Source organism: Lissotriton vulgaris, chromosome 2_1, assembly GCF_964263255.1.
Source record: "Lissotriton vulgaris chromosome 2_1, aLisVul1.2, whole genome shotgun sequence".
In the NCBI taxonomy this organism is placed as follows: domain Eukaryota; kingdom Metazoa; phylum Chordata; class Amphibia; order Caudata; family Salamandridae; genus Lissotriton; species Lissotriton vulgaris.
In genome coordinates, this window is record NC_141687.1 from 1,433,161,399 (window position 1) to 1,433,185,802 (window position 24,404).

Here is a 24,404-nt window from a genome sequence, read left to right on the forward strand (position 1 = left end):
ACCAGTGGGACCCTTTGCCACACCTTGCTGGGGTCCCCCCTTGTTGAACCTGTTTCCCTTCCTCCAGGACAACCATCGTGAGGTGTCCGACGCCGGGGAGACGACAGGAGCAAGCGCTCCAGTTCTGAACCGTATTGTGTTAGTTAGTAGTTTATGACATAATTGCCCCGCTGTGTACTATATTTTTATGCCATCCCCCTACCTTAGGTGTCGACCGACCTGGGCGGGACTACGTACTTACACCCTTCTTTTGCAGTGGGTAGGCACACTTCCACCCACCACATTTAGTGTAGATAGTCTATAGGTCCTGATGAAATGCACTGTATCGTTTTGAACTCTCTTGCATGAAACATGTTGACCATGGATATAGAGTAGGGACTGGCTCCCCTGGACCCTCAAGCCAGAGAGCCTCCTCTCTGTTTGTTTTTAGTAAGGTGGGTTACCACTTTATTAAAGTTGCTCTGTGGACTACCCAACCTTTTTTTAAACCACTTGCGCACATCTACACGCACACATAAAATCCCACTTCCCACTTAAGGCCCTCACACACACGGCATCATTCGGCAGGAACAAAAGGTCTCCACTAAAGAGCCCCTTTATGGGTGCCAGTCGGGAATTGCACCACCGACCAGACGAGGAGCGAGCCCATATGATGAAGCATGACACCTAGCTTGCTGGGTGTGTGAGGACTCTAGTTCTAACAAGTCTCCCCCCCTCCTTTTTGCCTTCCACTCAATTTGGTTCATCTGTCTTGTTTTTTCTATTTTGGGGAACTGCGTACCATTTTTTGGTCTACAAGTTCAGTGACACAATGTTCTATATACTCCTCGCCCTGGAATGCTTCCCCAAATGAAATGGCTTAGATTGCACTCCTGTTTCCATTTACACTGAAGAGTCCATTACAAAGGCCAAATCAATAACAAGTGAATTTTGGAAGCGCTTTCTGTTTTCTAAACACAAGCACGTGCCCTGTGACAAGGCTAGGGTTTTTTAAGTTTAATGCGATACAGCCAGACATGTTGGAAATGAGTTTCCCATAACTTGCTTTTAAAAAAAATTGAATTTCAGTTTACGTTTTGAGAGCATGCTCAAGTCCAGGCAATTCAATAGCTTCTCAGCATCAAATTCAGATATCATTCCAGGCTAAGTCTGCTTTTCGGTCTACTATCAAGTACATTTGGTACTGTAATTAGTGGATAAAATGGGTATTTTTTATTTAATCAGCATTATAGAAAACCGTTTTACAGGCAATACAACTAAAAATAAATGTAATTACATTATCACCACTAACTTTCTTACATTTATGGCGTACTTGAAGCAAATCTGAATAGGAATGGGAAATCCTTGTTATTAAGGAGTCTTGTGGGAAGCACAACAGTGAAACTGTGAAAATGAAGGAATCCTCCTCAAACTCTTCCCCCAGCAACCAAAAGAAATCCTTACTCACCCCATCCATCTAATTTCGAAAAGCAGGGAGTCAAGAGTTCAATCGTAGGAGCAATAAGGGGCTTGGACACCAGTAACACTGTCAAAGTTCGTATGGTATTGTATGCGAATGTAGCAAAGCATTCCTGATCAAACAAGCATTGAAAATGCAATAGTTCTCGCCTTTCATTAAGTTAAAGCCATTTGATTTGCTATACCACACCATTAGCCAAGCAAATGGCTTTAAGTTACTCAAAGGCAAGACATATTGCATTTCCAATGGACTGTTTTTGAATATGAACTTAAAAACACTGAGGCCCTCACTTCACCATGACCACGTCACCAGTGAATTGAGGCAGTTGTCATGGTACCATATCTGTGGCACAGATTTTTATTAAGTATAATGCAGCATTATAGTTTTTAACCAAATGCAAAAGTTGTGTGTACAAGGGACACCAGAACTCGTGAATTTGAAGGTGTCTGGTGAGATAATGGAAAAAGAGTCTTAAAAAAAACATTGACTAGGATCACACAATTTGGTCATCCGGAAGCTGGGATGGATGCCAGGTTTATGGTTTCAACTTCTGCAACTAGATAGGTTTCGTTTTTGTGCTTGTGCTTCCTTTTACAGCAAAGATCCCTACTTTATTTGTATTTCTTTGTGCTCGAGGTTGGAGGTGAATGTAGGTGACAGTCAGAAGCCCAATGAGAGCTCGTACGTTGTGGGCTCCAAGGTCCATAAGGACCTCGAGCCGAGCCAGATCCAGTTATCCGGCCCGAGCATCCAGTGTCTCGCCCATCTCCACAAAGCATGCACTTGAAAGAAGAATCATTGGGGATTGTGGGCAGCAGATTCCTTCAGGAAGATTACCCTTTGATGTTCAGGGGGCAGGTTAATGTAGATTGACTCTGTAGGGGCACTCTGTTGGGGTCCTGGAGGCTTGGGGTGCACCAGGTGCAGGTAGCCCTGGAAGCCCACCCTGCTACTGCTTGAGTTGGGGTAGGGGCATTTTGAAACCGGCAGTCGGTATTAACACATCTACTTCAGGGCAGATATCGGGGTCTGCGCGTTGTATCCCTTTCTCAGCCCTTCTCCATCTCTCCTCTGTGCCACCAAGTGGCCACATATCAGGTTTGATGCCTTGAGCGAGGGTTTAATTGTAGCCAATGGCATTTTTCATGCTGTGATTTTTAAACTCTTCTTATAATGGCAAAATAGAAACTACAAGTCCCAGAATGCTAAGTAATGTCTATTAAATTGCACTTGGCAATGGCTGAGCTAGAGCCATCGGGCCAATAAGGATGATTGTGTTGGATAGAGTCATGTCTGTATGTGTTAAATACACTGCGGGGTCTAAGTTTGTGTGTGTACGGTGAGGAAGTGTTAGCTTTACTGAATACACAACATGCTAGGAGACTGATGGGGGCAGGCGGGAGCGAATGGTGTCTCTTTACCTATAATTAGTACATTGCTATGTGACTAGCTGTGTGCACAGGGTGGACCAGTCTTGGTTGCTTACAATGTACACTGTCGGGAAACCTGCTGGGCGGGGTGGGTCTGGCTGCCTCTAATAAACCCACATTGCCAAGGGGCTGGCAACATTTCTGTGTTTGCAGGGGCTGTAGAGGCAGGGACATGATGTGTAGGAGTTTGAGGCTGCCTTTAACCCTTTCCATGCTCATGACGAGCTGAGCTCGTCATGATGCACGGTTGAGCTGTGCTGATGACGAGCTGAGCTCGTCATGATTAGTAGGAATGACGAAAAGTCAGCATAGGAGGGGAAAACACCTAGCAGCCAAGGTGTTAAAAAACACACTTCGCGAGATTGGGTGTGCAGGGTCACTGGTGCACGTGGAAGACGAAACCCACCTTGCTTTCCCGCACAGCTTGTCCTTGGACAGCCTCCCTCCTGCAGAGCCTGTGCGGACTGCAAAGCAGGCGCCATTCAACGGACACTCAACAGGGGAGTGTCCTATGTGTTTTGGAGTGGCACGGGGGCTGGGGGATGCCAGGCGCAGTCCCTGGTATGACAGCACTGAGGGCAGGAGGTGTCTCCGGTACAGCGGTGCTCCGGCGCACACCGAGGCCACCCATAGGACACACACAGGCAGTCTTCTCCGGGAGCAAAGTCAGCTGACCCCCTGGAAAAAGCAGACATGTTTCAAAGGTGCTGTAGTAGCCATCAATATAGTAATGCAAGATCGGCCTCTTTTCACCTAATGGGGCACTGTGCCTCTAAGAGCTTTAATATAGTTATCTTGTATTCCAGATGTCCGGGTTAGGCAGAGATGTCTAGACCATAAATGGAAATATTCCTTTTCTCGTACAGTACACGGATGTTAATTGAATACCGCATAAGCCCTTACACTAAAGGGAACAATTTGAGGCACTGGGAGATTATGCGACTTCTCCAGGATCACGCAATCTGACAATGCGCGGACCCGGGGTCGAATGCCAATCTTTTAGTCCAGAAACCTGCAACAAAGTCACTAGCCCCCACCTTCTCCTTTCCTCATGCGCACAATAGAACAGAGTCGAGGCAGGCTCGGCCGAGAGGGTCGAGGAAGTTGATGGAGAAAAGAAATTGTTGCAAAAAAGAAAGGGGAGTGGGCCACACGCCGGCGAAGGAACCAACTGGACTGGGGAACACACGCCGAGCAGAGATGGGCTGTTAGAATGATTGGAATCAGACTGAGAAAGTACACGTGAAAACTAGATGAGGGGAGGGAGCGGTGACCGTGACATTGTGAGATGGCGAGGAGGAATGTACCAGGAGCGCATTGAACAGGGTATATCGTTTCCAATATGTTTTTAAACGGAAGCTTGTTGAGATCCTAAAGTGAGATAAGACCGAGCAAGCGGCAGCAGCTGGCAGGCTTTCAATTACATGGGCGAAAGTGCATGAGTGGGCGGGGCCTGGAAACATGCAAATCTTCCGGTTCTTCTCTTTACGCCCGTGAGGAGAGGGAGGACTCATCTGTTTCTGAAGCCAACCGACTGCAATACGTCGAATAAAGAACAAGCGGCCGTGAAAGTAACCGAGCAGTAGTGCCAGGAAAAACAGATTGCAAAAGTGAAAGCGATCGCTTTGTGTCAGCAGCATTTTAGTTGCTAGGACAACAAAATGGCGTAGGACTGTCCAAAGTCCCAGACACGCACATGCTGTTTGCAATGGACAAATGGTGAGAGCAGCTATCTTTGTCCATTGCAGACGCGTGCAAGAGAGCCCTCGCAGAATAGATTCCAAAAGGTGCTCTCCATGGCGAGAGCAGCGAATGTGCTGCTTTCGCCCGGCGAGACCTAAGAAGGGGTAAGGCAGGGAGGGGTGCTTATTAGTCCTTCTGCTTTTTAGCTTTTTTCTAAGTGACGTGGTAGTCTTAACACACACCCCTCACCACCCCCCCTCCTCCCCTCCTCAATGTCCCTATGACTGCAAGCCCCAAGGTACAGATTCTCCTCTATGGATGATGCAGTTTTATTGACCAGAACATAAAACAATTCACAAACTATTGGGAAGATTAGTAGACTATTGTGGCAGAAAGGACTAATCATCAATAGCAGACAAAAAAGACATAAGGTCATGCATCTGAGGGCGTCCCTCAGTTTAAAGAGGAAATTAACAGTTTGGAGAACAAATTGAGGGTGTAGTGTATTAGGATCATCTAGGCATTCGCTTTACTAAGAACCTTAGCTGAAAGAACCAGGGAGCTAAGGCCAGTACTTAAGTGCTACAAAACGTCAATGGCTGTGCTTAAATTTAGACAAAAAAGGTAGGCTGTCAGTGGAATAGTGTCATTCTTCTTATCTATACACAGAAAGCAGTAGCTGCTGCCATCTATGGTGCAGAGTTACGCTGAATTCGGCCCTTTCCTCTCCTCTACCCCTTGGGCTACTGATTTGACACTGTACTGTATAAAAGCTATTCAAGCAAATAATTGCCAGTTTATCTTTTCATTCCTTTTTGGGATTCACTGGTAAGCAAGCCTCATAGCGAGATTTCAATTTGGACAGCACCCCAATATCAAAATCCTAACTGTAGTGATGCATTGTAGTGATGCATTCTCGTGTATTGGAGAAGTGTGGCTCACCGGTTAGAGGCGGCAGAGCCAGAAGCAGAGGTCGGCCCGGGTACGGAACCAATGTCAGCGGGCTCGATAAATCTCGCCTCGGTGCCTCTCTAACCATGGGTCCCACGCTGCAACTCTGGGCAATAGCTTGCTTAATCTCCACAGCGGCCCCCTCGCTGCCGGGGATGCCTGGCTTCACCTTTGGGATGCCCAATAGGGACCATCTCACAGGGAAAGCCAGGACGGGTTCCCCTGCGGCACACAGCGCCAGAAACCCCGGGGTGAACGTGCGCTCTACAAATTCATACTAACATAACATCTGTGGCCAAAAACAAACTAATACTACAGAAATAGAGGACATTCATAAATGATTTAAGGGAAAATACTCTATGAAAACACTATGGGCAGCGATACGGAACATCTTTGTAACTATGAATCTCACCATTACAATTTGGTAAATGTATATAACATACAGCAAAAGATTCATTATTTGTAAGGAAACTTACCTGCGTTGGTACAAGTACAGGAGGGTATGCCAGCTTGTGATGCCTGTACATCCAAAATGAAAAAAGTACGATCACTGCAATTACCATGATAGGCACCAATGAGTAAAGAAGAGTGTTGAATAAAGGTGGTTTTGGTGCAACAGGATTTGATGTGGCTGTAGAAAAAATAGATATAAGTCAGGTCTTACTCTGCAAATATAAAAAAAACAACACTAGAGATAGTTACTAATTGATGGGTATATTGCTGTTGCACAAAAGCAAGAAACAGAGCTGGAGATGGTGGACCTTCACCATATTTATTTATTTATTTATTTTATTTATTTATTTTGAAAGTTTTATATAGCGCGAACAGGATCTTTGCAGATATCAGAGCGCTTTACACGGCTGGGAATGCCAGCAAGAAAGTGGGGTTACACATAAGTGGTACAGCAAACAATAGTACAAGTATAACAGTTAAATGTGTGCATAGATAGTCAGTGGCATCAATCATACAATGCCAGCAAGAAAGTGGGGTTACACATAAGTGGTACGGCAAACAATAGTGCAAGTATAACAGTTAAATGTGTGCACAGATAGTCAGTGGCATCAATCATACAGGTAAGATACATATTCATAGAGTTCGAACAGCGAATTAAATGTGTGCGTAGATAGTTAGTAGCGACAATAATTCAGGTGAAATACATAATCGCGGTGTTACTCCAACACAAAATGGCTCAAGGTGAAATACATAGACATAGAGATCGAACAAAGTAATACAGGTCAGAGTAGGGTCTTTCCAGATCCAGGCTAATAGGTCAAGTGTATTTGGCCATAAAAATAGCTTTTACTTCTTTCTTAAAGAGTGTGAAGGAGGAGATGAGCCTGGTTTCAGGAGGGAGTGAGTTCCAGATCCTGGGTGCCATTCCTGAGAAAGAGCGTTTATAGGTTTTTACCTTCCGGAATCTTCGAGGTTTTAGTAGAAGATTGTCTGTGCCTCTAGTGTTTCTAGAGCCGCCAGAGATTGACAGCTTCTGAGTGAGGTAGCCGGGCGAGCTCAGATGTAGAGCCTTGTGTGTCATGCAGGCGATTTTCAAATGTATTCTGGCTTCAAAAGGCAGCCAGTCCAGCATTTTCAGATCAGGTGTGATGTGCGAGTGTTTTTTTGATCCAGTGATGAGTCTGGCTGCAGCGTTTAGAGAGGCTCTTAGGGGTGCAGTGCTGGTTAGCGGGAGACCGCAGAGGGCGGTGCTGCCGTATTCAATCCGTGGGATTACTAAAGCTTGTACTGCAGTTTGGAAGTCTTTGGCTGGTAGGAAGGGTTTAAGTTTCCTCAATGTATTGATTTGGAAGTTCGCTCCCTTAGTGGCTTTGCCGATATGCTGCTGCATGTTAAGGTTGGAGTCGAGGGTTATGCCTAAAGATTTCGCTTAGTCCACTATGATGGGTTGGACATTGAGTGCCGTTAACTGTTTGAGCCAGGTTTGCGTGATGGGGATCTTCGCAGGAGGTGCGATCAGCAGGAATTCTGTTTTCAGAGCATTGAGTTTGAGATGATTATCAGCAAGCCAGGATTGGGTGCTTCTAATCGTAGAGTTCAGTAGTAAAATGTTGTTGGGGGATTGTAATTTAAGATATAGTTGGGTGTCATCTGCGTACATGTGAAAAAGTACATTGGATGCTTGAAGCAAGGTGGTGAGAGGTTCCATAACTAGGTTGAACAGGGTTGGTGATAGGGAAGATCCTTGGGGGACGCCTAACGACACAGGTATTGGAGAGGACATCAAGTTGTTACTCTTTAATTTCTGCGACCTGTTGTGTAAAAAGGAGGTGAACCACTTGAGAACAGTCCCAGAAAGACCCATTCTTGTGCTCAGAAGATCGAGTAATTTCTCGTGTTTGACAGTGTCGAATGCCGAAGAGAGATCAAGCAGGATGAGGAGGCAGGTATCACCTTGATCTAGGATTTGAAGGGCGTCGTCAATTATGTGAGTCATAGCAGTTTCAGTGCTGTGTCCTGCCCGGAAGCCTGATTGATGCGGGTTGAGGAGATCAAACAGGTCGATGTGTTTAGTCAGTTGTAGTTGAACGCATTTTTCCAGTAATTTGGCGAGAGTGGGAATATTGGTAATGGGACGGTAGTTGTTTAGGTCGGACGGGTCGGCAGTAGGTTTCTTTAGCAAAGGTGTGACTTGTCCAACTTTGAGGGAGTCAGGGATGGTTCCTTCTTGGAGCGAGCTGTTGATGATTTTAGTCCATAGAGGAAGGAGCAGTGGGATGAAATCTTGGACAGCGTTAGCAGGGAGGGGATCCGTGAGGTGATTGGAAGGTTTCAAGGTGTTGAGCAATGTGCCTATTTCTTCTTCGGAGTAGGTTTCAAAGGTTGACCATGTTGCATTGTTTTTAGGTTCGGTGGGTGTTATGCAGTTGAGTGTGTTGAGGAGTCTTGCGTCATCGCGGAGATCATTCTTTATGTTGTCAGTTTTTTGGGTAAAGAAAGTGGCGAATTCTTCACAGGAGGGTGCTTCGTGCAAGGTACTGAGAGGTTGGGGTTGTTCCTTGGCTTGTGTTCTGATTAACTCAGAGTTTTCTAGGGCGATTTTTTGCTTGGTCGAGCTGGAGGCTGAAGAAGTTTGCTTTTGATCGCTTTATTTTCCTGAAGTAGGCGTTTCTCTTTGGTTTTCAGGTGTAGTGCAGAGGGAGCTGTCCTCCAGGTGCGCTCTGCCAATCTCATGGCTCGTCTATCTTCATTGAGTCTCCCGTCGTACCATGGGTTGGAGATTTTAGCGGAGACTCTTTTTAGCTGCATGGGAGCAGCCTCATTAATTATTGAGGTCACGGCGCTAAGATAGTGGTCAGTCAGGGATTGGACATCTGTAACGCCAGTAGGGGGGAGTAGGAGGTTGCGACTGTTCGGGGGTAAGGATGATGGGTTGGGTTTTTTCAGGTCTCTTTTCCAGACTTTAGTTCTGGTGGGTTGAACCGAGTTGAGTTTGACTTTTTCATTGATGTGAAATGTAACAATATGATGGTCTGACCAGTCACAGGGTTGAATAGTCTCTTTGGCGATGATAAGGTCGAGGATAGAGCCTTTCTCGTGGGTCGGGCTGTTACACAATTGTGTGAGGTCCAGTGCGCTGAGGAAGCTTTTAAGACTATTTACCACTGCATCGTTAAGATCGTTCCAATGGAGGTTGAAGTCACCCAGGTATATTTGGGTGAGCTGTCGTCCTGCGTTGGTTGAAATCAGGTCCATCATTTGTTGGGCGAAGATGAGGTGGTCTCTGGGAGGGTGGTAAATGCCACGGAGAGCATATTGGTTTTCCATCACTGATGATATCGAGGCAGATGAATTCGTAGGAAGTTGGGGAGGTTAGGGGTGGCACGGAAACGGTCAGAACAGAAAGGCTGTTCCTGTATATGCATGCGATTCCGCCACCTATCTTGCCAGACCTGTCAAGCCTAATGATGTGGTAGTTAGGGGGAACCAGAATGTCCATTATAGGTGTAGAGGATTCGGTTAACCATGTTTCAGTCAGGATGATACGGTCAAGGTCCAGTCTTAGGATGAGATCAGCGATGTCGGAGGAGTGTTTAGAAGCCGATCTGCAGTTTAGGAGAGTGCATTTGAGACGGGGTGTGTCTGGAGAGGATGAGGGTACTAGAGAGAGGGGGACTTTTCTAAGGTTATTTGGGACGGATGTTCTGTTGTTGAGAGTGGAGGATCTACGGGGATTTGAGTGTATTGTGGGGATGGGGAAGTGCGAGGCAGTTGTGAGGTTTAGGGGAGCCTGGTCGTAGGAGCGGAGGAGGGAGAGGGTGTCGAGGTCCGAGAGAGGGTTGCATGTACGACGGGGGCGGTTGTTGCGATTGTGGGCGGGGATCGCGGTCCAGTGAGTGCGGCTGTTATGCTTGTTGCGAATGTGGGCCTGGATCGCGGTCCGATGTGAGGGACGTAGCTTAGGAGCGTCGTCGGGACGAGAGGGTAGCAGGTCGAGAGGGGGGGCGGTGGTGCGTGAGGCGAATCTAGGGGGTGAGGTGAGCAACTCTTTGATGGTGTGCATGTCTTCCTTGATGGTGTGAATTTCTTCTTTGAGTTGTAGGAGGAAGGACATAATCTCGTCTAGCATGGGATGAGTATTAGTGCTGAGGGTGGAAGTCATAGATGGGTGGATGACCAGGGACTTAGCGTGCGGGTGAGGGGGAGAGTTAGTGTTCATGCAGGGCTCCGTGTTGTCGTCGTGCGGGTTGGTGTTAGGGAGAGAGGGTACGGGGGCAATGGGAGTGGATGGAGTATGGAGGAGGTTGGAGGCGTGGAGGCGGGGGTTCATGGCAGGCGGAGAGAGCGGGGTGGAAGTGGAGTGTATGATGGTGGTGAGAGGGGAGCCTGAAGGGAAGTGAGGGCTGAGAGTGGGGGGGGAGTTGAGGTTGGAGATGGCCCTGTCGTGGGGCGGGGGAGTTAAGATGGTAGATGTGGTGAGCTCTGCATGATTAGTTAGCGTGTGGAAGTGGGGGCTGAGAGAGGGGGGGGGACAGGGTGTGGGATTTGTCGCTATGTGTGTCGATCAGGTGCTGAACTAGGTTAGAGGGGTTGTGGGCGGGGTCTATGGTGTCAGAGGGGAGAGGATGGGTGGGAGAATTATGAGAGGGGGTCACCGGGGTGGGAGTGTGGGGTCGTCTAGAGTGTGATGGGAGGTTATTTATGTCTGTGACTGTGGAGTGTGGGGTGGTTGTAGCAGGTGGGTGAGTGACTGGTGTGTTGGGGGAGGAAGTGAGGTGCATGTCGTTCTGGTGCTGAGCTAAGTAACAAGAGTTGTCGGTGGGGACTGTGAGGTCTGGGGTGATAATACTGGCGGGGATGTGAGTGGAGGTCCGATGGTTGGAGAGGTTCTCTTTGAAAGTGGGGAACAGGTTGTCTAGTAGTTCCAGGTTCCTGTCTGTGGATTGAATTAGGACAATCCCGTTATTGTAGATAGTGATAGTGGTTCTGCCTAGGAAGAGTTGAGAAGGTGTGATGGAGAGAGTTAAGCAGTGAGCGGATTTCCTGGTGGTGGAGACAGTGAGAAGGGTGCGGAACGTTTCTCTCCATTGGGCTCTGCGTGAGGTGTGGTAGATGATATCGATGTTAAGGGATCCATTGACTGGTGAGAAGTAGGTGTCGACAAAGGGGATTTGAGGGTGAGACCTCAGGAAGTTGTGTTTAAAGCATATGCATAATCCAGGCAGGTGTTTAGCATCATTGATACGCAGGCAGGTTCACTGGCCAGCCACACAGTGTCAGATCAATAAACATCTACACGGACAAGAAAGAATCTAGGTGTACTGTGCACAATGAAGTTTAGGGGATGGGGAAGGGGGTGTGTGGGGGGAGGGGTGGGGGGTAATTTGGCCTACTGCCTTTTATGTATTCATTCCATTTGCCCTGGCCTTCTCCAAGGACTCTCTGCTCCCGACACCACATGGTTAATATCCTTAAATGAGGAACCCACAGAAATAACGAATGGAGCAGGCATGGTATAATCTTGCGGTCTGTTTTAGAACATCACTTTACACCAACTCAGCCAGACGAAGGCAACAATCATAGTCACATTTTAACTTGATCTCAGGATTTAGAAGAAAAAAATATATAGCTGAAGACATTTTGAAAAAAATAGGCCATGGTCCACAACTTCCATCCTATTGTCCCCCCAAAAAAGTAGCAGGCACCGTTTTGTTCCCGTTACAAGCATTCATAATTTAAACAAGCTTTCCTGGATTTTTGATGGGATGCTGGACCTGATGTTACCAGTTTTAGAAAATACAAACTCTGAAATAGCGGATTCTAATTTCTTAGCAAAATTCAAATTTTTGTGGTTTTAGAAAATTTGATTTCTTCTTTATTCGGTCTAAATACCCATTGTGTACCATGTCACAGTGGGCTTTGTACAGGGCAATGCAAAACTGTTCTAAATCACAAAAAATTCTTTAGTCTAATACGGGACAACAGATTATGTTTATGCATCAGACGAAGCCCACAATTCCCAGTCTGGACTAACACAGGAAAAATGGCTTCGGGACAGACCTGTTAGTTTGGATTTTTGCAAACTACTACTGCCCATTTTCTAAAATGTCAACACTACCTTGAGACCCTTTTCGCCTCATGTCGGCACTGGGCAAGGCTGTGTGCTCCATTTTACATTAGACAAAGAACACCTAGAGTAAAATACCAGGATTTTACTATATTAAGAGTAAACCCTTTATGATCACAAAGAACAAACTAGCATTGTTTGCAAATACTGCCTTTAAATGTATTAGTGTCCTCTATGATCACTGCCAGCACTCATGTGGAGTATTATCTTTTTAGGAGCACTCGTAGCTTGAAAAACTTGAGAAAATCCAATAATAATTTTTCCATTCTTAGCTTTGCTCCGGAATGGTTCTGGGGAAAACATTTCTTGACTGGTACCTACGTGAAATATTTGGGAAAACAAAGTCCTCAATAAACGGCCAACTGATATAGAGGGTGCCAGCTCTCTTTATTAATTGTAGGAGAGTTTGGACGTGCGGGAGGGGCTTAGCAATTTAAATGCTGTCAAGATTAACATTATTTGTTATGAGTTCTATGCATCCTAAGCCATTACAGCAACAGTACCCTGCAAAAAAATCTAAATAGGTTTGGAAAATGATGGCACACGGGATTATCCGAGATTTAATGTATCTCCTTCAGCAGGGGGAAAGGATGGTATGTTCAAACATTCCACTTAATTTTTTTTTATAGATAAAAGTGCACTGGTGGCACATGGCTCAAGTGATGATAGGAAGGACAAAGTTGGATAGCTAAATCAGCTATCACCATTTCTGTATACGTTAGGTTAGGCCCCAAAGTGGTGTTGGATACATGGGGTGAATTATCCACAGTCGGGAAGCCATCATCTTTCCTTTCAACACACAGATATTAAACCAAACTTTCTAATGGTGTTAAAAAGAAAAAAGGTTTTTACTGTTTAATTGTATGAAAACTAAGAATTTGGATGATAAACTGGATCAACAAATCATCCAAATTTCAACAGCTATAGGAACATACATTCCATTCAACCATACCTTGATAAAACATGGTCAATGTATTAGATGCATAGGCCCCAAACTTTATTTTTAAAAAAACTAACAGCCTCCATCACTGTGTATGAAGTTCTTGGTTCCCAGGGTGGTGGGGTTAATTTTCTGATATTCCTAGTGTCATTGTCCTCCCTTCCATTTTGACAGAAACCCTCCCTACTCCCCTTAAGGCTTCAAGTATAGAATTAGAGAACTATACACTGGTGACAAAACCGTAAGTGGGAGAGACCCCAGAATATTGCAGCCACTCAGATGTGTGTTGGCTTGAACCCTCCCCATTTCGCACCTTAGGGTGCAACTACAGGACAGGCAACCTCTTGTATTATACCAGCCAAAAGCGGATTCTTAATTCTTCTCTGAGAAAAAACAGCTCTCCACCCAATCTGCACAGTGTATTGCCTCTATATCCTTTCTCTTTTTCAACCCTGGAAGACATTAATCATGTATGGCGTTATTTTGCTATACATTTGGGAAATCAGTGTGATTCGCAGCACGATGATAAAGAGTCTATATCCCGGATGGATAGCTTCAAAACTCATCGCCCTCAAGAGGTATACAACACAAGCTTAAATCGCATTTACTTGGCAGCTTTCCTGGCCATTCAAATTCTTGTAACTGTTAAAGGTCAGTCGACCCACACATACCACTATTCGGTCCCATACACTACAGCTCTTTAGGTTCGCTACATTGTGTAAAAATCATTGCACCAAGCCAAGAGGGAGCAGGGGACATCGGTGGGCAGTGTCTATAATAAATGACAGCTCACATGTCAGTCAGAGAAAATGCTTTCTATTCTTGGATCACTGATGTGAGGTGTCTGCAAATATTGACCACACCTGCAATCAGTGATGGGTGCATATATTCATTCGTTCAAGACCAAAAAATGTAAGGCTGAGTAATACCATCTAATAGGAGATAGGGCTAGCCCTTAGTCAGATTCCCCTCTACAGTGATATTCAAGGTACATCTGCATTCTACAGTAAGATTTGAAAGACTGCCTCTGCATTCTTAAAGCAGCCGTAGTTTATCGTTTTTGAGAATAATAAATCCTGGTAGAGTTATTATTCTGAACAATACTGCTCTGCTGAACAGGGAAGCTCCTCCAAATGCTGGGTGTCCGATTTGAAGTGTTCATGGTCAATATTCAAATGATGCTTTATAGAGTGCATTTTATTGGCCATGACATATATTCACATATATCTAAAACCTCAAGGCTTCTACTTAGTGTGCACTTAATTTTACTTCCCTCAAATCAAAGACTGTTGAGGGATAAGTAACCCGAATCTAGAAAGCTTTTCAAGTTTGTTTGCATCAAAAGACTGCTAAATGCTTCTGCTTGAACAGACAGGTCTTGAGTTGCTTCCTGAAGGAGATATGGTCCTGGGTCAGACGTAGGTGTGTGGGGAGGGAGTTCCACGTCTTGGCAGCCAGGTAGGAGAAGAAAACAAGTTACTTACCTGTAACTTTGGTTCCCCAGTATTGGTATCTTTCATAGATTCCCATGCTTTGTATCATTCCCCGTCGTCGGAATGGGAGCCTCGGTAAATAGAAAATACCATAGTAGTAAGCACAAAGTGAAAAAATAGGCCTAGGCCTCATCTCATTTTGTAGCTTATCCACCTCTTTTTGTAAAAGAGACCAAAATTCTGCAGTAGCCAATCAGAGCAGCCTCACCCCATAGAACCTTCCTGAGAGAAGCTCAGAGCCTCAGATTTTCGTAGCCGTTGTGAACAGCTATCCACCAAGACCAGAAGACTGAGCTTTCCCAGGGGAGGTGGGTGGGCGCATGGGAATCTATGAAAGTTACCAATACTGGGGAACCAAAGTTACAGGTAAGTAACTTGTTTTCTTGCCCCAGTATTGGAACTTTCATAGATTCCCATGCTTTGTATCAGAGTAACCAGCAGTAAACAGAAAAGCATATTTTGCCATATATGAACCTGAAACTGTTACACATGACTGATAAGAACAGCAGAACACATAGGATCATAAAATATGACAATAATGCAGTTATACAAAATATGCAATAGGGAGGCGGGATAGAAAGGAAAGCTCACCGACTTATTGGAAAAGATTCCTCAGAACTGCTTGGCCCACTGCTGCATCCTCCTTCACAGAAGAATCCAAACAGTAGTGGCGGGTGAAGGTGTGGACACTGCTCCACGTTGCCGCCCTGCAAATGTCCTTGATAGGGACTCCTGCGAATAAAGCCGCAGATGAAGCCATTGATCTGGTAGAATGAGCACGAACTGCTCGCTGCAGAGGTTTCCCAGCCGCATGGTGACAAAATTGTATAGCACTGGAAATCCAACGGGAAATACAAGCTTTAGAAACTGGACAACCTTTGCGTGGAGCACTGAAGGAAACAAAGAGCTGAGAAGATTTTCTGAAATGCTTTGTTCGCTCCAGGTAGAATTTCAGGCATCTGTGAATGTCCAGAGAGTGCAAGGTTCTTTCCGCGGGAGTAGAAGGCTTTGGAAAGAATGGTTTCAAGACCACCGGCTCATTTAGGTGGAATTCCGAAGGTACCTTCGGGATAAACTTAGGATTCGTCCGTAGAATCAGCACATTATTCTTAAACTGGAGAAATGGTTCCTCAATCGTGAAAGCTTGGAGCTCACTTACTCTGCGAGCCGAAGTCAGGGCCAAGAGAAGAGCCAGTTTCCAGGAAAGAAACTTAAGGTCAGACTTATGAACAGGTTCAAAAGGGGCTTTCATGAGAGATGACAAAACTAGGTTCAAATGCCAGGCCGGAGGTGGCGGCCGGACCGGAGGAAAAACCCTGAATAAACCCTTCAGGAACTGTTTGACAATTCTCGCTGACCATAGGGAAGGACCTGAAGATGAACGTCTGAATCTAGAGATGGCTGCCAGATGGACTTTTACAGAAGATGGAGCCAATCCAGATTTTGCCAGTGAAAGTATGTAAGGCAAGAGTTTATGCGGAGAAGAAGTATATGGGTGTAAACCTTCCTTCTGGCACCAAACACAGAATCTCTTCCATTTAGCACGATAGGTCTTGTTGGTACTAGGGGCTCGAGCCTGAGCCAGAATGTCTCTACATTCACTTGAGAGATCTAAACCCTGGAACTCTCTGAACTCAGGAGCCACGCTGTCAATCGCAGTGACTTCAAGTCCGGATGTAGAACCTGACCGTGAGACATTGTTAGCAAAGTTGGAACAGGATGCAGGAGAACTGGCTGGTCCTGGGAGAGGAGAAGAAGTTCCGAGTACCAAACTTGTCTGGGCCATGCTGGAGCGATCAGAATCATCCTGCACGGTTCCACCTTGAGTTTGCTGATCAACCTCGGAATCAGTGGAATGGGAGGAAAGGCGTAAACAAAGGCGCCTGACCAGGCAATCAAAAGCGCATTCCCCAAGGATTCCCGATGGTGAACCCTGCTTGTGAAGGACAGGCATTTGGCGTTCCGGGGAGTCGCAAACAGGTCGATGGATGGTGTCCCCCATCGTGCAAAGAGTTCCTCCAGAACGGTCTGATCCAGTTCCCACTCGTGAGAGACTGTTCTCTGACGACTCAAAGCGTCCGCCCTGACATTGAGTGTCCCCGCTAGATGTTCCGCTGAGAGGGAGACATTGTTCTGGATTAACCAATTCCACAGTGTCTGGGCTTCCTTGGAGAGGGTGGAGGATCTTGTTCCACCCTGTTTGTTTACGTAGTGCATGGCTGTGGTGTTGTCCGTACGAACCAGCACTGCACGGTTGTGAATCCTCGGAAGAAAGGCTTGTAGAGCCAAACGGATAGCGAGAAGTTCCAGGAGGTTGATATGGAACTTGCTTTGAACTGGGCTCCAATGCCCGCTGACCTTTAGCTCCTGGAGGACCGCTCCCCATCCTTCCATGGAAGCATCTGTTGTTACAATAAGGGGAGATGGTGGAAGTCGGAACGATAAACCCTTGGCCAGATTGTCTTTCAGCAGCCACCAGCTGCCTGCTTTTCTCATTTCCTTGGTAACGACAATCTTGTCGTCGAAGGATCCTGTGACTTGCCGCCACTGTCTGTCCAATTGCTCTTGTAGTGGACGCATCCTGAGCCTGCAGTGCGGAACCAAAGGTATGCAACATGAAATCGATCCGAGAAGCGATTTGTACCTGCGAACTGTCAGTGTCTTTCGAGATTGGAGAAGACGAGCTGAACACATTAGTTTGGTCTGGCGTTCCTCCGATGGAAGGGCTAAGCAACTGTCTGTGTTCAGGATGGCTCCTAGGAACCTTGCTGACTTGGATGGGCATAGAACCGATTTCTCCCTGTTGAGTCGAAGACCTAGTCGCTCGAACAGATCTTTGCATGTCCGGACTGCATTGGACGCTTCTAGAACAGATGGAGCCTTTAGCAGCCAATCGTCCAGGTATGGAAACACTTGAATAGCTTGCTTCCTGAGAAAAGCTGCCACCGGAGCTAGAATCTTTGTGAAGATCCGCGGGGCGGACCGGAGACCAAATGGCAGTACTTTGAATTGAAAGTGGCTCTTGCCCACTGTAAATCGAAGATATTGCCTGTGAGCTGGATGAATTGGAACGTGGAAGTAGGCGTCCTCCAAATCTAGGGTCGCCATATAATCCCCTGGATTGAGTAGACGAAGGATGTCCTGAAGAGTGACCATCCTGAAGGACAACTTCACGAGATAAGTGTTGAGCCGCCGTAGATCTAAAATTGGACGCCACTTGTCCTTTGTCTTCCGAACCAGGAAGAACCTGGAATAGAACCCTTTCCCCTTCTGCGAAAGGGGTACAGGCTCTACGGCCCCCTTGGTGAAAAGTTGGTGGGCTTCGAGATGAAGGAGCCTGAGATGTTTAGGAGGGTAGGCATCCGGCGCTCTTGTTGGAGGAAGGTTTTGAAACTCCAATGTGTGTCCTTCTCTGACAATCTGTAGGACCCACTGATCCGATGTAATGATCATCCAGTTGTTTAGGCAATGGGCAATCCTGCCCCCCACTGATGTGAATGAGGGAACAGGAACAGTGGAAAGAGCCACCTGGCCGCTATTGTTTCCTGGAGTTGTCACTCCTTTGCTGCCCCTGACGTCCTTTAGGCTGCTGGCGAGAGAAAGAACCCCTTTGAGAGTATTGAGGCTTATACGTCTGGCTAGACTGTGATCCAGAAGAGTAGCGATTTTGATTTCCTCCACGATAAGAAGAAAAACCTCTACCTCTAGCCCCCCTGAAAGGCACTTTACGATACTGCAATGTACCTAAGGATTTAGCTGTGTCCGTGTCCTTTTTGATGCCTTGCAGGGCCTCATCGACGTGCTTGCCAAACAGCATCTCACCGTCGTATGGTAGATCCAAGATCTTATTTTGCACCTCCTGCCTGAACCATGTGGCCTTCAACCACCCTTGGCGTCGCAGAACCGCCGAGCCGGCAAGTGCTCGGAATGCTGTGGTAGCTATATCCATTGCCACATCAATGACCTCCGAGGAAGCTCGTTCCCCTTCGAGCAAAATCTTCTTCACCTCCTCTTTAGAAGAATCCTGTAGCTCTTCTACAAATGGAGCAAGGTCGCACCACATTTGCCGATCATAGCGTCCCAGAATCGCTAAAGCATTGGCTGCTCTAACCAGAAGACTGGCCATAGCTGAAAATCTTTTGCCTACATTGTCTAGGCGCCTGCCCTCCTTATCGGGCGGTGTAGTCAGTGGCGTAGAAGGATTCTTAGATTTGCTCTGGGCGGCCTGAGAAATGACTGAGCCCGGTTTCGGTTGGCCAAGCAAACATGCTGGACTGCCATCAGGTGCCTTGTACTTCTTTTCCAGCCTTGGTAGCACCGGGAGGACTGTGGCTGGATTATGCATAGCCTTCAAGCCCTCAGACCAGACATGCTCAATGATCGGTATGGATCTCACTGATTTTCTGAATGGTTCTTTAAAGTCATACAAGAAGCAATCCGATTGAACTGTGGTCACTGGGAGACCAAATCTTTTGGATGCCCTGTCCATAAGGTTATGAAACCCTCCAACGTCCGCTGGAGGTGAAGTATTGTTATCCGGATCTGTGTTGTCCGGATCTATAGGATCAGTAGTATTCCACGGCGCCTGTTGATCTTGATCAGGATCCGCTTGTTGGTCTGCATCTGAAGAAGCAGCGTCATCATCAGTATCCCGCACCTGCACCACCTCTTACGGGCGCACTTCCGGTGCAGTGGCACGCTCCCTTGGAGGTAGAGAATGGTCTGCCCCAGGTCGTAAAGTCTGAGGCGGAGGTGTTGGGGGGGCGCACTTGTTGGGTTTCTGGAGGAGCAGGAAAACGTTGTCGGTAGTCCTGTAACATAAGTTGCAAATCCGCAACTAAAGTGGACGGTATTGCCACCATCCCCTCAGGTGCCTGACGCATAGGCTGCTGTGAAGGCATGTGCCTGGTAGTAGTGCGCTCCTCCGCATAATAATGTTCTGGAACATAGTGCTGTCGTTCCATCTGCTCTTCCTCAGAGCTAACATCTTGAACCTTAACCTGGAGGTCAGATGGGCTATAGGCTTGCCCAAACTCACTAAAAGTCTCTTCATCAGAGTCGTCCTCCAACAGTAGGCTAGGTGGTAATTTCTGAACCTGGCGAGGAAACGTCATCTCTGGCGTTATCTGCCTTCTTTTATGCGAAAAAACATGTTTTTCAGGAAATTCCGTCGTCGACGGCACACTCTTAAGGGTCTGCGTCGACGATGGTGCAGACGTAGACACTGTCCTCGTCATCGGGGGCTGCGTCGTCGACGAGGTGAAACTCATCGTCGACGATGGTGGTATCGTCGACGGGATCGTCGACGAGCTCGTAGTCAGCAGCATGGTGACCGGCGTCGTCGACATAGTCGTCGTCGAAGTCGTCCTCGACACCGCCGTCGACGCCAGCTTTGTAGTCATCGTCGTCGACGTGGAAATGGTCACTCTCGTCGACGACGAACAGGAATCTGGAGCCTTGAAAACAGTCGACGGTGTAGGCGTCGTCGACGAGCCCGTCGACGAGGCAACCTTGCCAGAATTGTCCTTTTTACCACTCGTCGACGACGTACCTGACAGTCTGATCGTCGACGACCTCTGCCTCTTGTCTGAAGCGACCTCCTGAACAGGAGTTGAAGGCTTCTTGACCCATCGATCCTTCTCAGAGGGAGGTGAAGAGATTGTTGAAGACTTTCTCACCTTCTTTGAGGACTGTTGTTCCTCAGGCTTACCCTGCCTCTCCTTTTCACCGTGGTGAGGAGATTTTTGGGCAGCAGGCCTGTCAGACCTATCAGAGGTCCCTGGTAAGGCCTTGTGACGGGACTCGTCTGAAGCAGAAGGGGGGGACCTACCCCTCTTCAGAGATTTCCTGGACGACACCATCGACGAGGAGCCCTCACTGTCTGAAGAGAGAATATCCTTCCGGTCCTTCATCTTTTGAAGCCATGTGAGGAGACGTCCTTCCCTGTCCCTCAGGGTCTTAGCTGAGAAGGACCTGCAAATCGGACAGCCTGTTGGTTTATGGTCCGGATACAGGCAGTAAATACAATCCTCCTGTTTGTCCTCGACAAACAACCTCTTTTTGGAGCAGGTGGCACAGGCTCTAAAAAGGGCTTTCTTCTCAGACATGATGAAAAAATATCCAAGTAGTTGAAGAAATAACAAGAAAACTGAAGAAAACTGAGCAGAGCTCAATGGAGACTCCCTTGCACAACGTGCGGTAGAAAATCTAAGGCTCTGAGCTTCTCTCAGGAAGGTTCTATGGGGTGAGGCTGCTCTGATTGGCTACTGCAGAATTTTGGTCTCTTTTACAAAAAGAGGTGGATAAGCTACAAAATGAGATGAGGCCTAGGCCTATTTTTTCACTTTGTGCTTACTACTATGGTATTTTCTATTTACCGAGGCTCCCATTCCGACGACGGGGAATGATACAAAGCATGGGAATCTATGAAAGTTCCAATACTGGGGCAAGGATCTTCCTCCGGTGGTGGTTCTGCGGATCCGTGGGACGGGGACGAGGGCGAGGCTGGCGGAGAGGAACTGGGGTGTAGGCGAGTAGAACTTGAGGCGGTTGTTGAGGTATTCGGGCCCATGTCGTAGAGAGCTTTGTGTGCGTGGGTACGGAGCCTGAACGTGATCCTCTTGTTTACGGGGAGCCAGTGCAGGTCTCTTAGGTGGGAAGAGATGTGGCTGTGCCAGGGGATGTCCAGGATGAGTTGTGCCGATGCGTTCTGTATGCGCTGAAGTCTTTTCTGTAGTTTGACTGTGGTTCCAGCGTAGAGGGCGTTCCCGTAGTCCAGTCGGCTGGTAACCAGGGCCTGGGTGACAGCCTTCCTGGTTCTGGTGGTGATCCAGCGGAAGATCTTACGGAGCATGCGAAGGGTGTTGAAGCAGGAAGAAGTAACTGCGTTTACTTGCTTGGTCATCGTGAGGGAGGAGTCAAGGATGACTCCCAGGTTTGCGTGGTCTGTGGGCTTGGGGGCGGTGCCCAGAGCCGGGGGCCACCAGGAGTCGTCCCAGGCGGAAGGAGATGGTCCGAGGATGAGGACCTCCGTCTTGCCTGAATTCAGTTTCAGACGGCTGAGCTTCATCCATTCCGTGACGTCCTTCATTCCTTCCTGGAATCTTGCTTTGGCGGTGGCGGGGTCGTTGGTGAGGGAGAGGATCAGCTGGGTGTCGTCTGCGTAGGAGATGATGTTGAGGCCGTGTTTGCCTGCGATGGCCGCGAGGGGGCTCATGTAGACATTGAAGAGGGTAGGCTGAGCGAGGAGCCTTGGGGTGCGCCGCAGATCTTGGTGGCCGCGGCGCGGAAGGGCGGGAGACGGACTCTTTGAGTTCTGTCGTAGAGGAAGGAGGTGATCCAGTCCAGGGCCTCTTCTTGGATCCCAAAAAAAAACCTAGCAAAATACAAGTGATGCCAATGGTATCAATTTAGACATACTTATTTATGGAGAAAGATACCATCAATTATTTATCTCCACCATACACATTTGTAAATGACTAAATCAACTGTTCTATTTTTATGTTCATCTTACGGCTAATTATCTGAAAGAAACACAAAACACATCAGTGATATCTAGTACTCTTTTAGTAGTCTTTTCAAAAGTTATTTTGTAGTATTATAATCATACACATCAATAAATCACATGATGTTTATTCTCTTGAATCGAGCAATTTTTAACAAGACATACAGGTAGAAAAAATAAATAACAAATAAAGTTATACAAACGTTGACCCTTAATCCATGGGTTATGTCTGAAGCCCAATAGTTTGCAAATAAGGAAAAAACGGTAATGTCTCTTATAATCTTAATTCCTTCTTCGAACACCACAATTGTATCTGGGAGTAGATGAAGCACAACTCAATGTTTTTATGGCTTCTCAAGTCAGTCCAACTCCTAGGGAATATATCCCATATTGTTTCCAAATCAAACAAAGTGTGTCGAAATCAATAATAAACTGTCGACGCGTTTCGGCCTGTCAGGCAGTTTCAGGCCTCATCAGGACAATGGGCAAACAAAACAAGCAGTACTTTACCGCATTCAAACCCGGTATACAATCCCAGCCTATTTTCCAAATTAGTCTTCGCTATTGTGTATCACACCAAGCATATCATTTGGCAATTCTCCATATCTGCGAAAAACCTGGTGTCCACGTTACGTGGCTTAATCGCGTTTTCGGATCCGAACGATGATAATAATCCAAAACACGTCCAAAGACCATAAGCGTCTCCAAATCACGCCAGATATTCTCTATACCTTGGATCGTCTCCCAAGGAAAGACGTACAGCTAGGGCTTGGATCCCGACATGGTGGAGGCGGGTCGTTAGGGTGCGGTGGCAGACTGTATCGAATGCGGCTGATAGGTCGAGGAGGATGAGGGCAGCAGTTTCCCCGTTGTCAAGCATGGTCCTGATGTCATCGGTTGCTGCGATGAGCGCGGTTTTGGTGCTGTGGATCGCTCGAAAACCGGACTGCGACGAGTCGAGGGAGCCATTCATTTCGAGGAAAGTGGTCAGCTGTATGTTGACTGTCTTCTCGATGACTTTTGCAGGAAAGGGGAGGAGCGAGAATGGGGCAGAAGTTCTTCAGGTCCGTGGGGTCGGCGGTGGGTTTCTTCCGGAGGGCGCTGATCTCTGCGTGCTTCCAGCTCTCCGGAAAGGTGGCGGACGCGAAGGAGTTAATGATGTTCCGGAGATTGGGTGCGATGATGGAGTCGGCCTTGTTGAAGATGTGGTGTGGGCAGGGGTCAGCTGGGGAGCCAGAGTGGATGGTGTTCATCACGTGGGTGGTGTCTTCGGTGTTGACGGGGGTCCAGGCGCGGAGGATGGTGGAGGGGGGGGGGGGGCGTTGGTTCGGTGGTTGAGTGCGTGGTCTGGGCGCCGAAGCTGTCGTGTATATCGGCGATCTTGCGGTGGAAGAACGTGGCGAGTGAGTCGCAGATGTCTTGCCTTGGCGTGATGTCATTGCTGGCGCTGTGGTTGGAGAGCTCTTTGACGATGCTGAAGAGTTCCTTGCTGTTGTGGGTGTTATTGTCCAGTCATTCTCTGAATGATGTTCTTTTGGTGGTGCGGATCAGCTGGTTGTGTTTGCAGGTGGCGTTCTTGAGGGCGGTCATGTTTCCTGTCGACTGTTCGTGGTGCCAGGCTTTCTCGAGGGTGCAGCAGGATTTCTTTGAGTCTTTGAGGTAGTCGGTGAACCATGAGGCTTTCTTGCTGCCGGGATTGCTTGGCGGGGTCTTCAGTGGTGCAACGGCATTGATTGGCGCAGTCGGTGATCCACTGTGTGAGGTTGCGGGCTGCGTCGTTTGTGTCCGTGGTGTTGGTAGGTGGGTTTTGGCTTAGGGACGTGGTGAGCTGGTCTGCAGTGATCTTGCTCCAGTGTCTTCGGGGAACCTGTTGCGGGTGGTGGTGAGTCGTGGTTTTACTGAAGTTGAAGTGGACGCAGCTGTGATCGGTCAAGTGAAGTCCGGTGGAGTAGCTGAAGGAGACGTGGTTGCTGGAGGAGAAGACTGGGTAAAGCGTGTGACCGGCGTAGTGGGTGGGGGTGTTCGCCAGTTGCTTGAGTCCGAGGTTGGCTAGGTTGTCCAGCAGGGTGGTGGTGTTGTTTTCATTGTTTTCCAGGTGGAAGTTCAGGTCCCCTAAGAGGATGTAGTCAGCGGAGGCGAGGGCGTGTGGGCTGATAAAGTCTGCGATGGCTTCGCTGAATTGTGTGCGTGGTCCAGGGGGTCTGTAGATGAGAGTCCCTCTGAGGGTGGTCTTGGGGTTGGTGTGCATCTGGAAGTGAAGGTGTTGGGCGGGGGTGAGGGCGCCGTCAGAGTTGGTCGTGATGCGGATGGTGTTCCTGTAGACAATGGCGATGCCTCCTCCGGCTTGGTTGATGCTGTCCCTCC

General features: G+C 47.6%; 1 protein-coding gene across 2 annotated transcripts in view; it reads right to left on the reverse strand.

The window, feature by feature from the left end:
* The window catches only part of ACVR2A (activin A receptor type 2A), a 294,834-nt gene that overhangs the window by 179,608 nt on the left and 90,822 nt on the right, over positions 1 to 24,404 (reverse strand). For both annotated transcript variants that reach the window (XM_086957266.1, XM_086957265.1), the window contains exon 4: positions 6,000 to 6,154. In XM_086957266.1, coding sequence (XP_086813392.1) covers positions 6,000 to 6,154 — 155 coding nt within the window. The remainder of the gene's footprint in view (positions 1 to 5,999; positions 6,155 to 24,404) is intronic.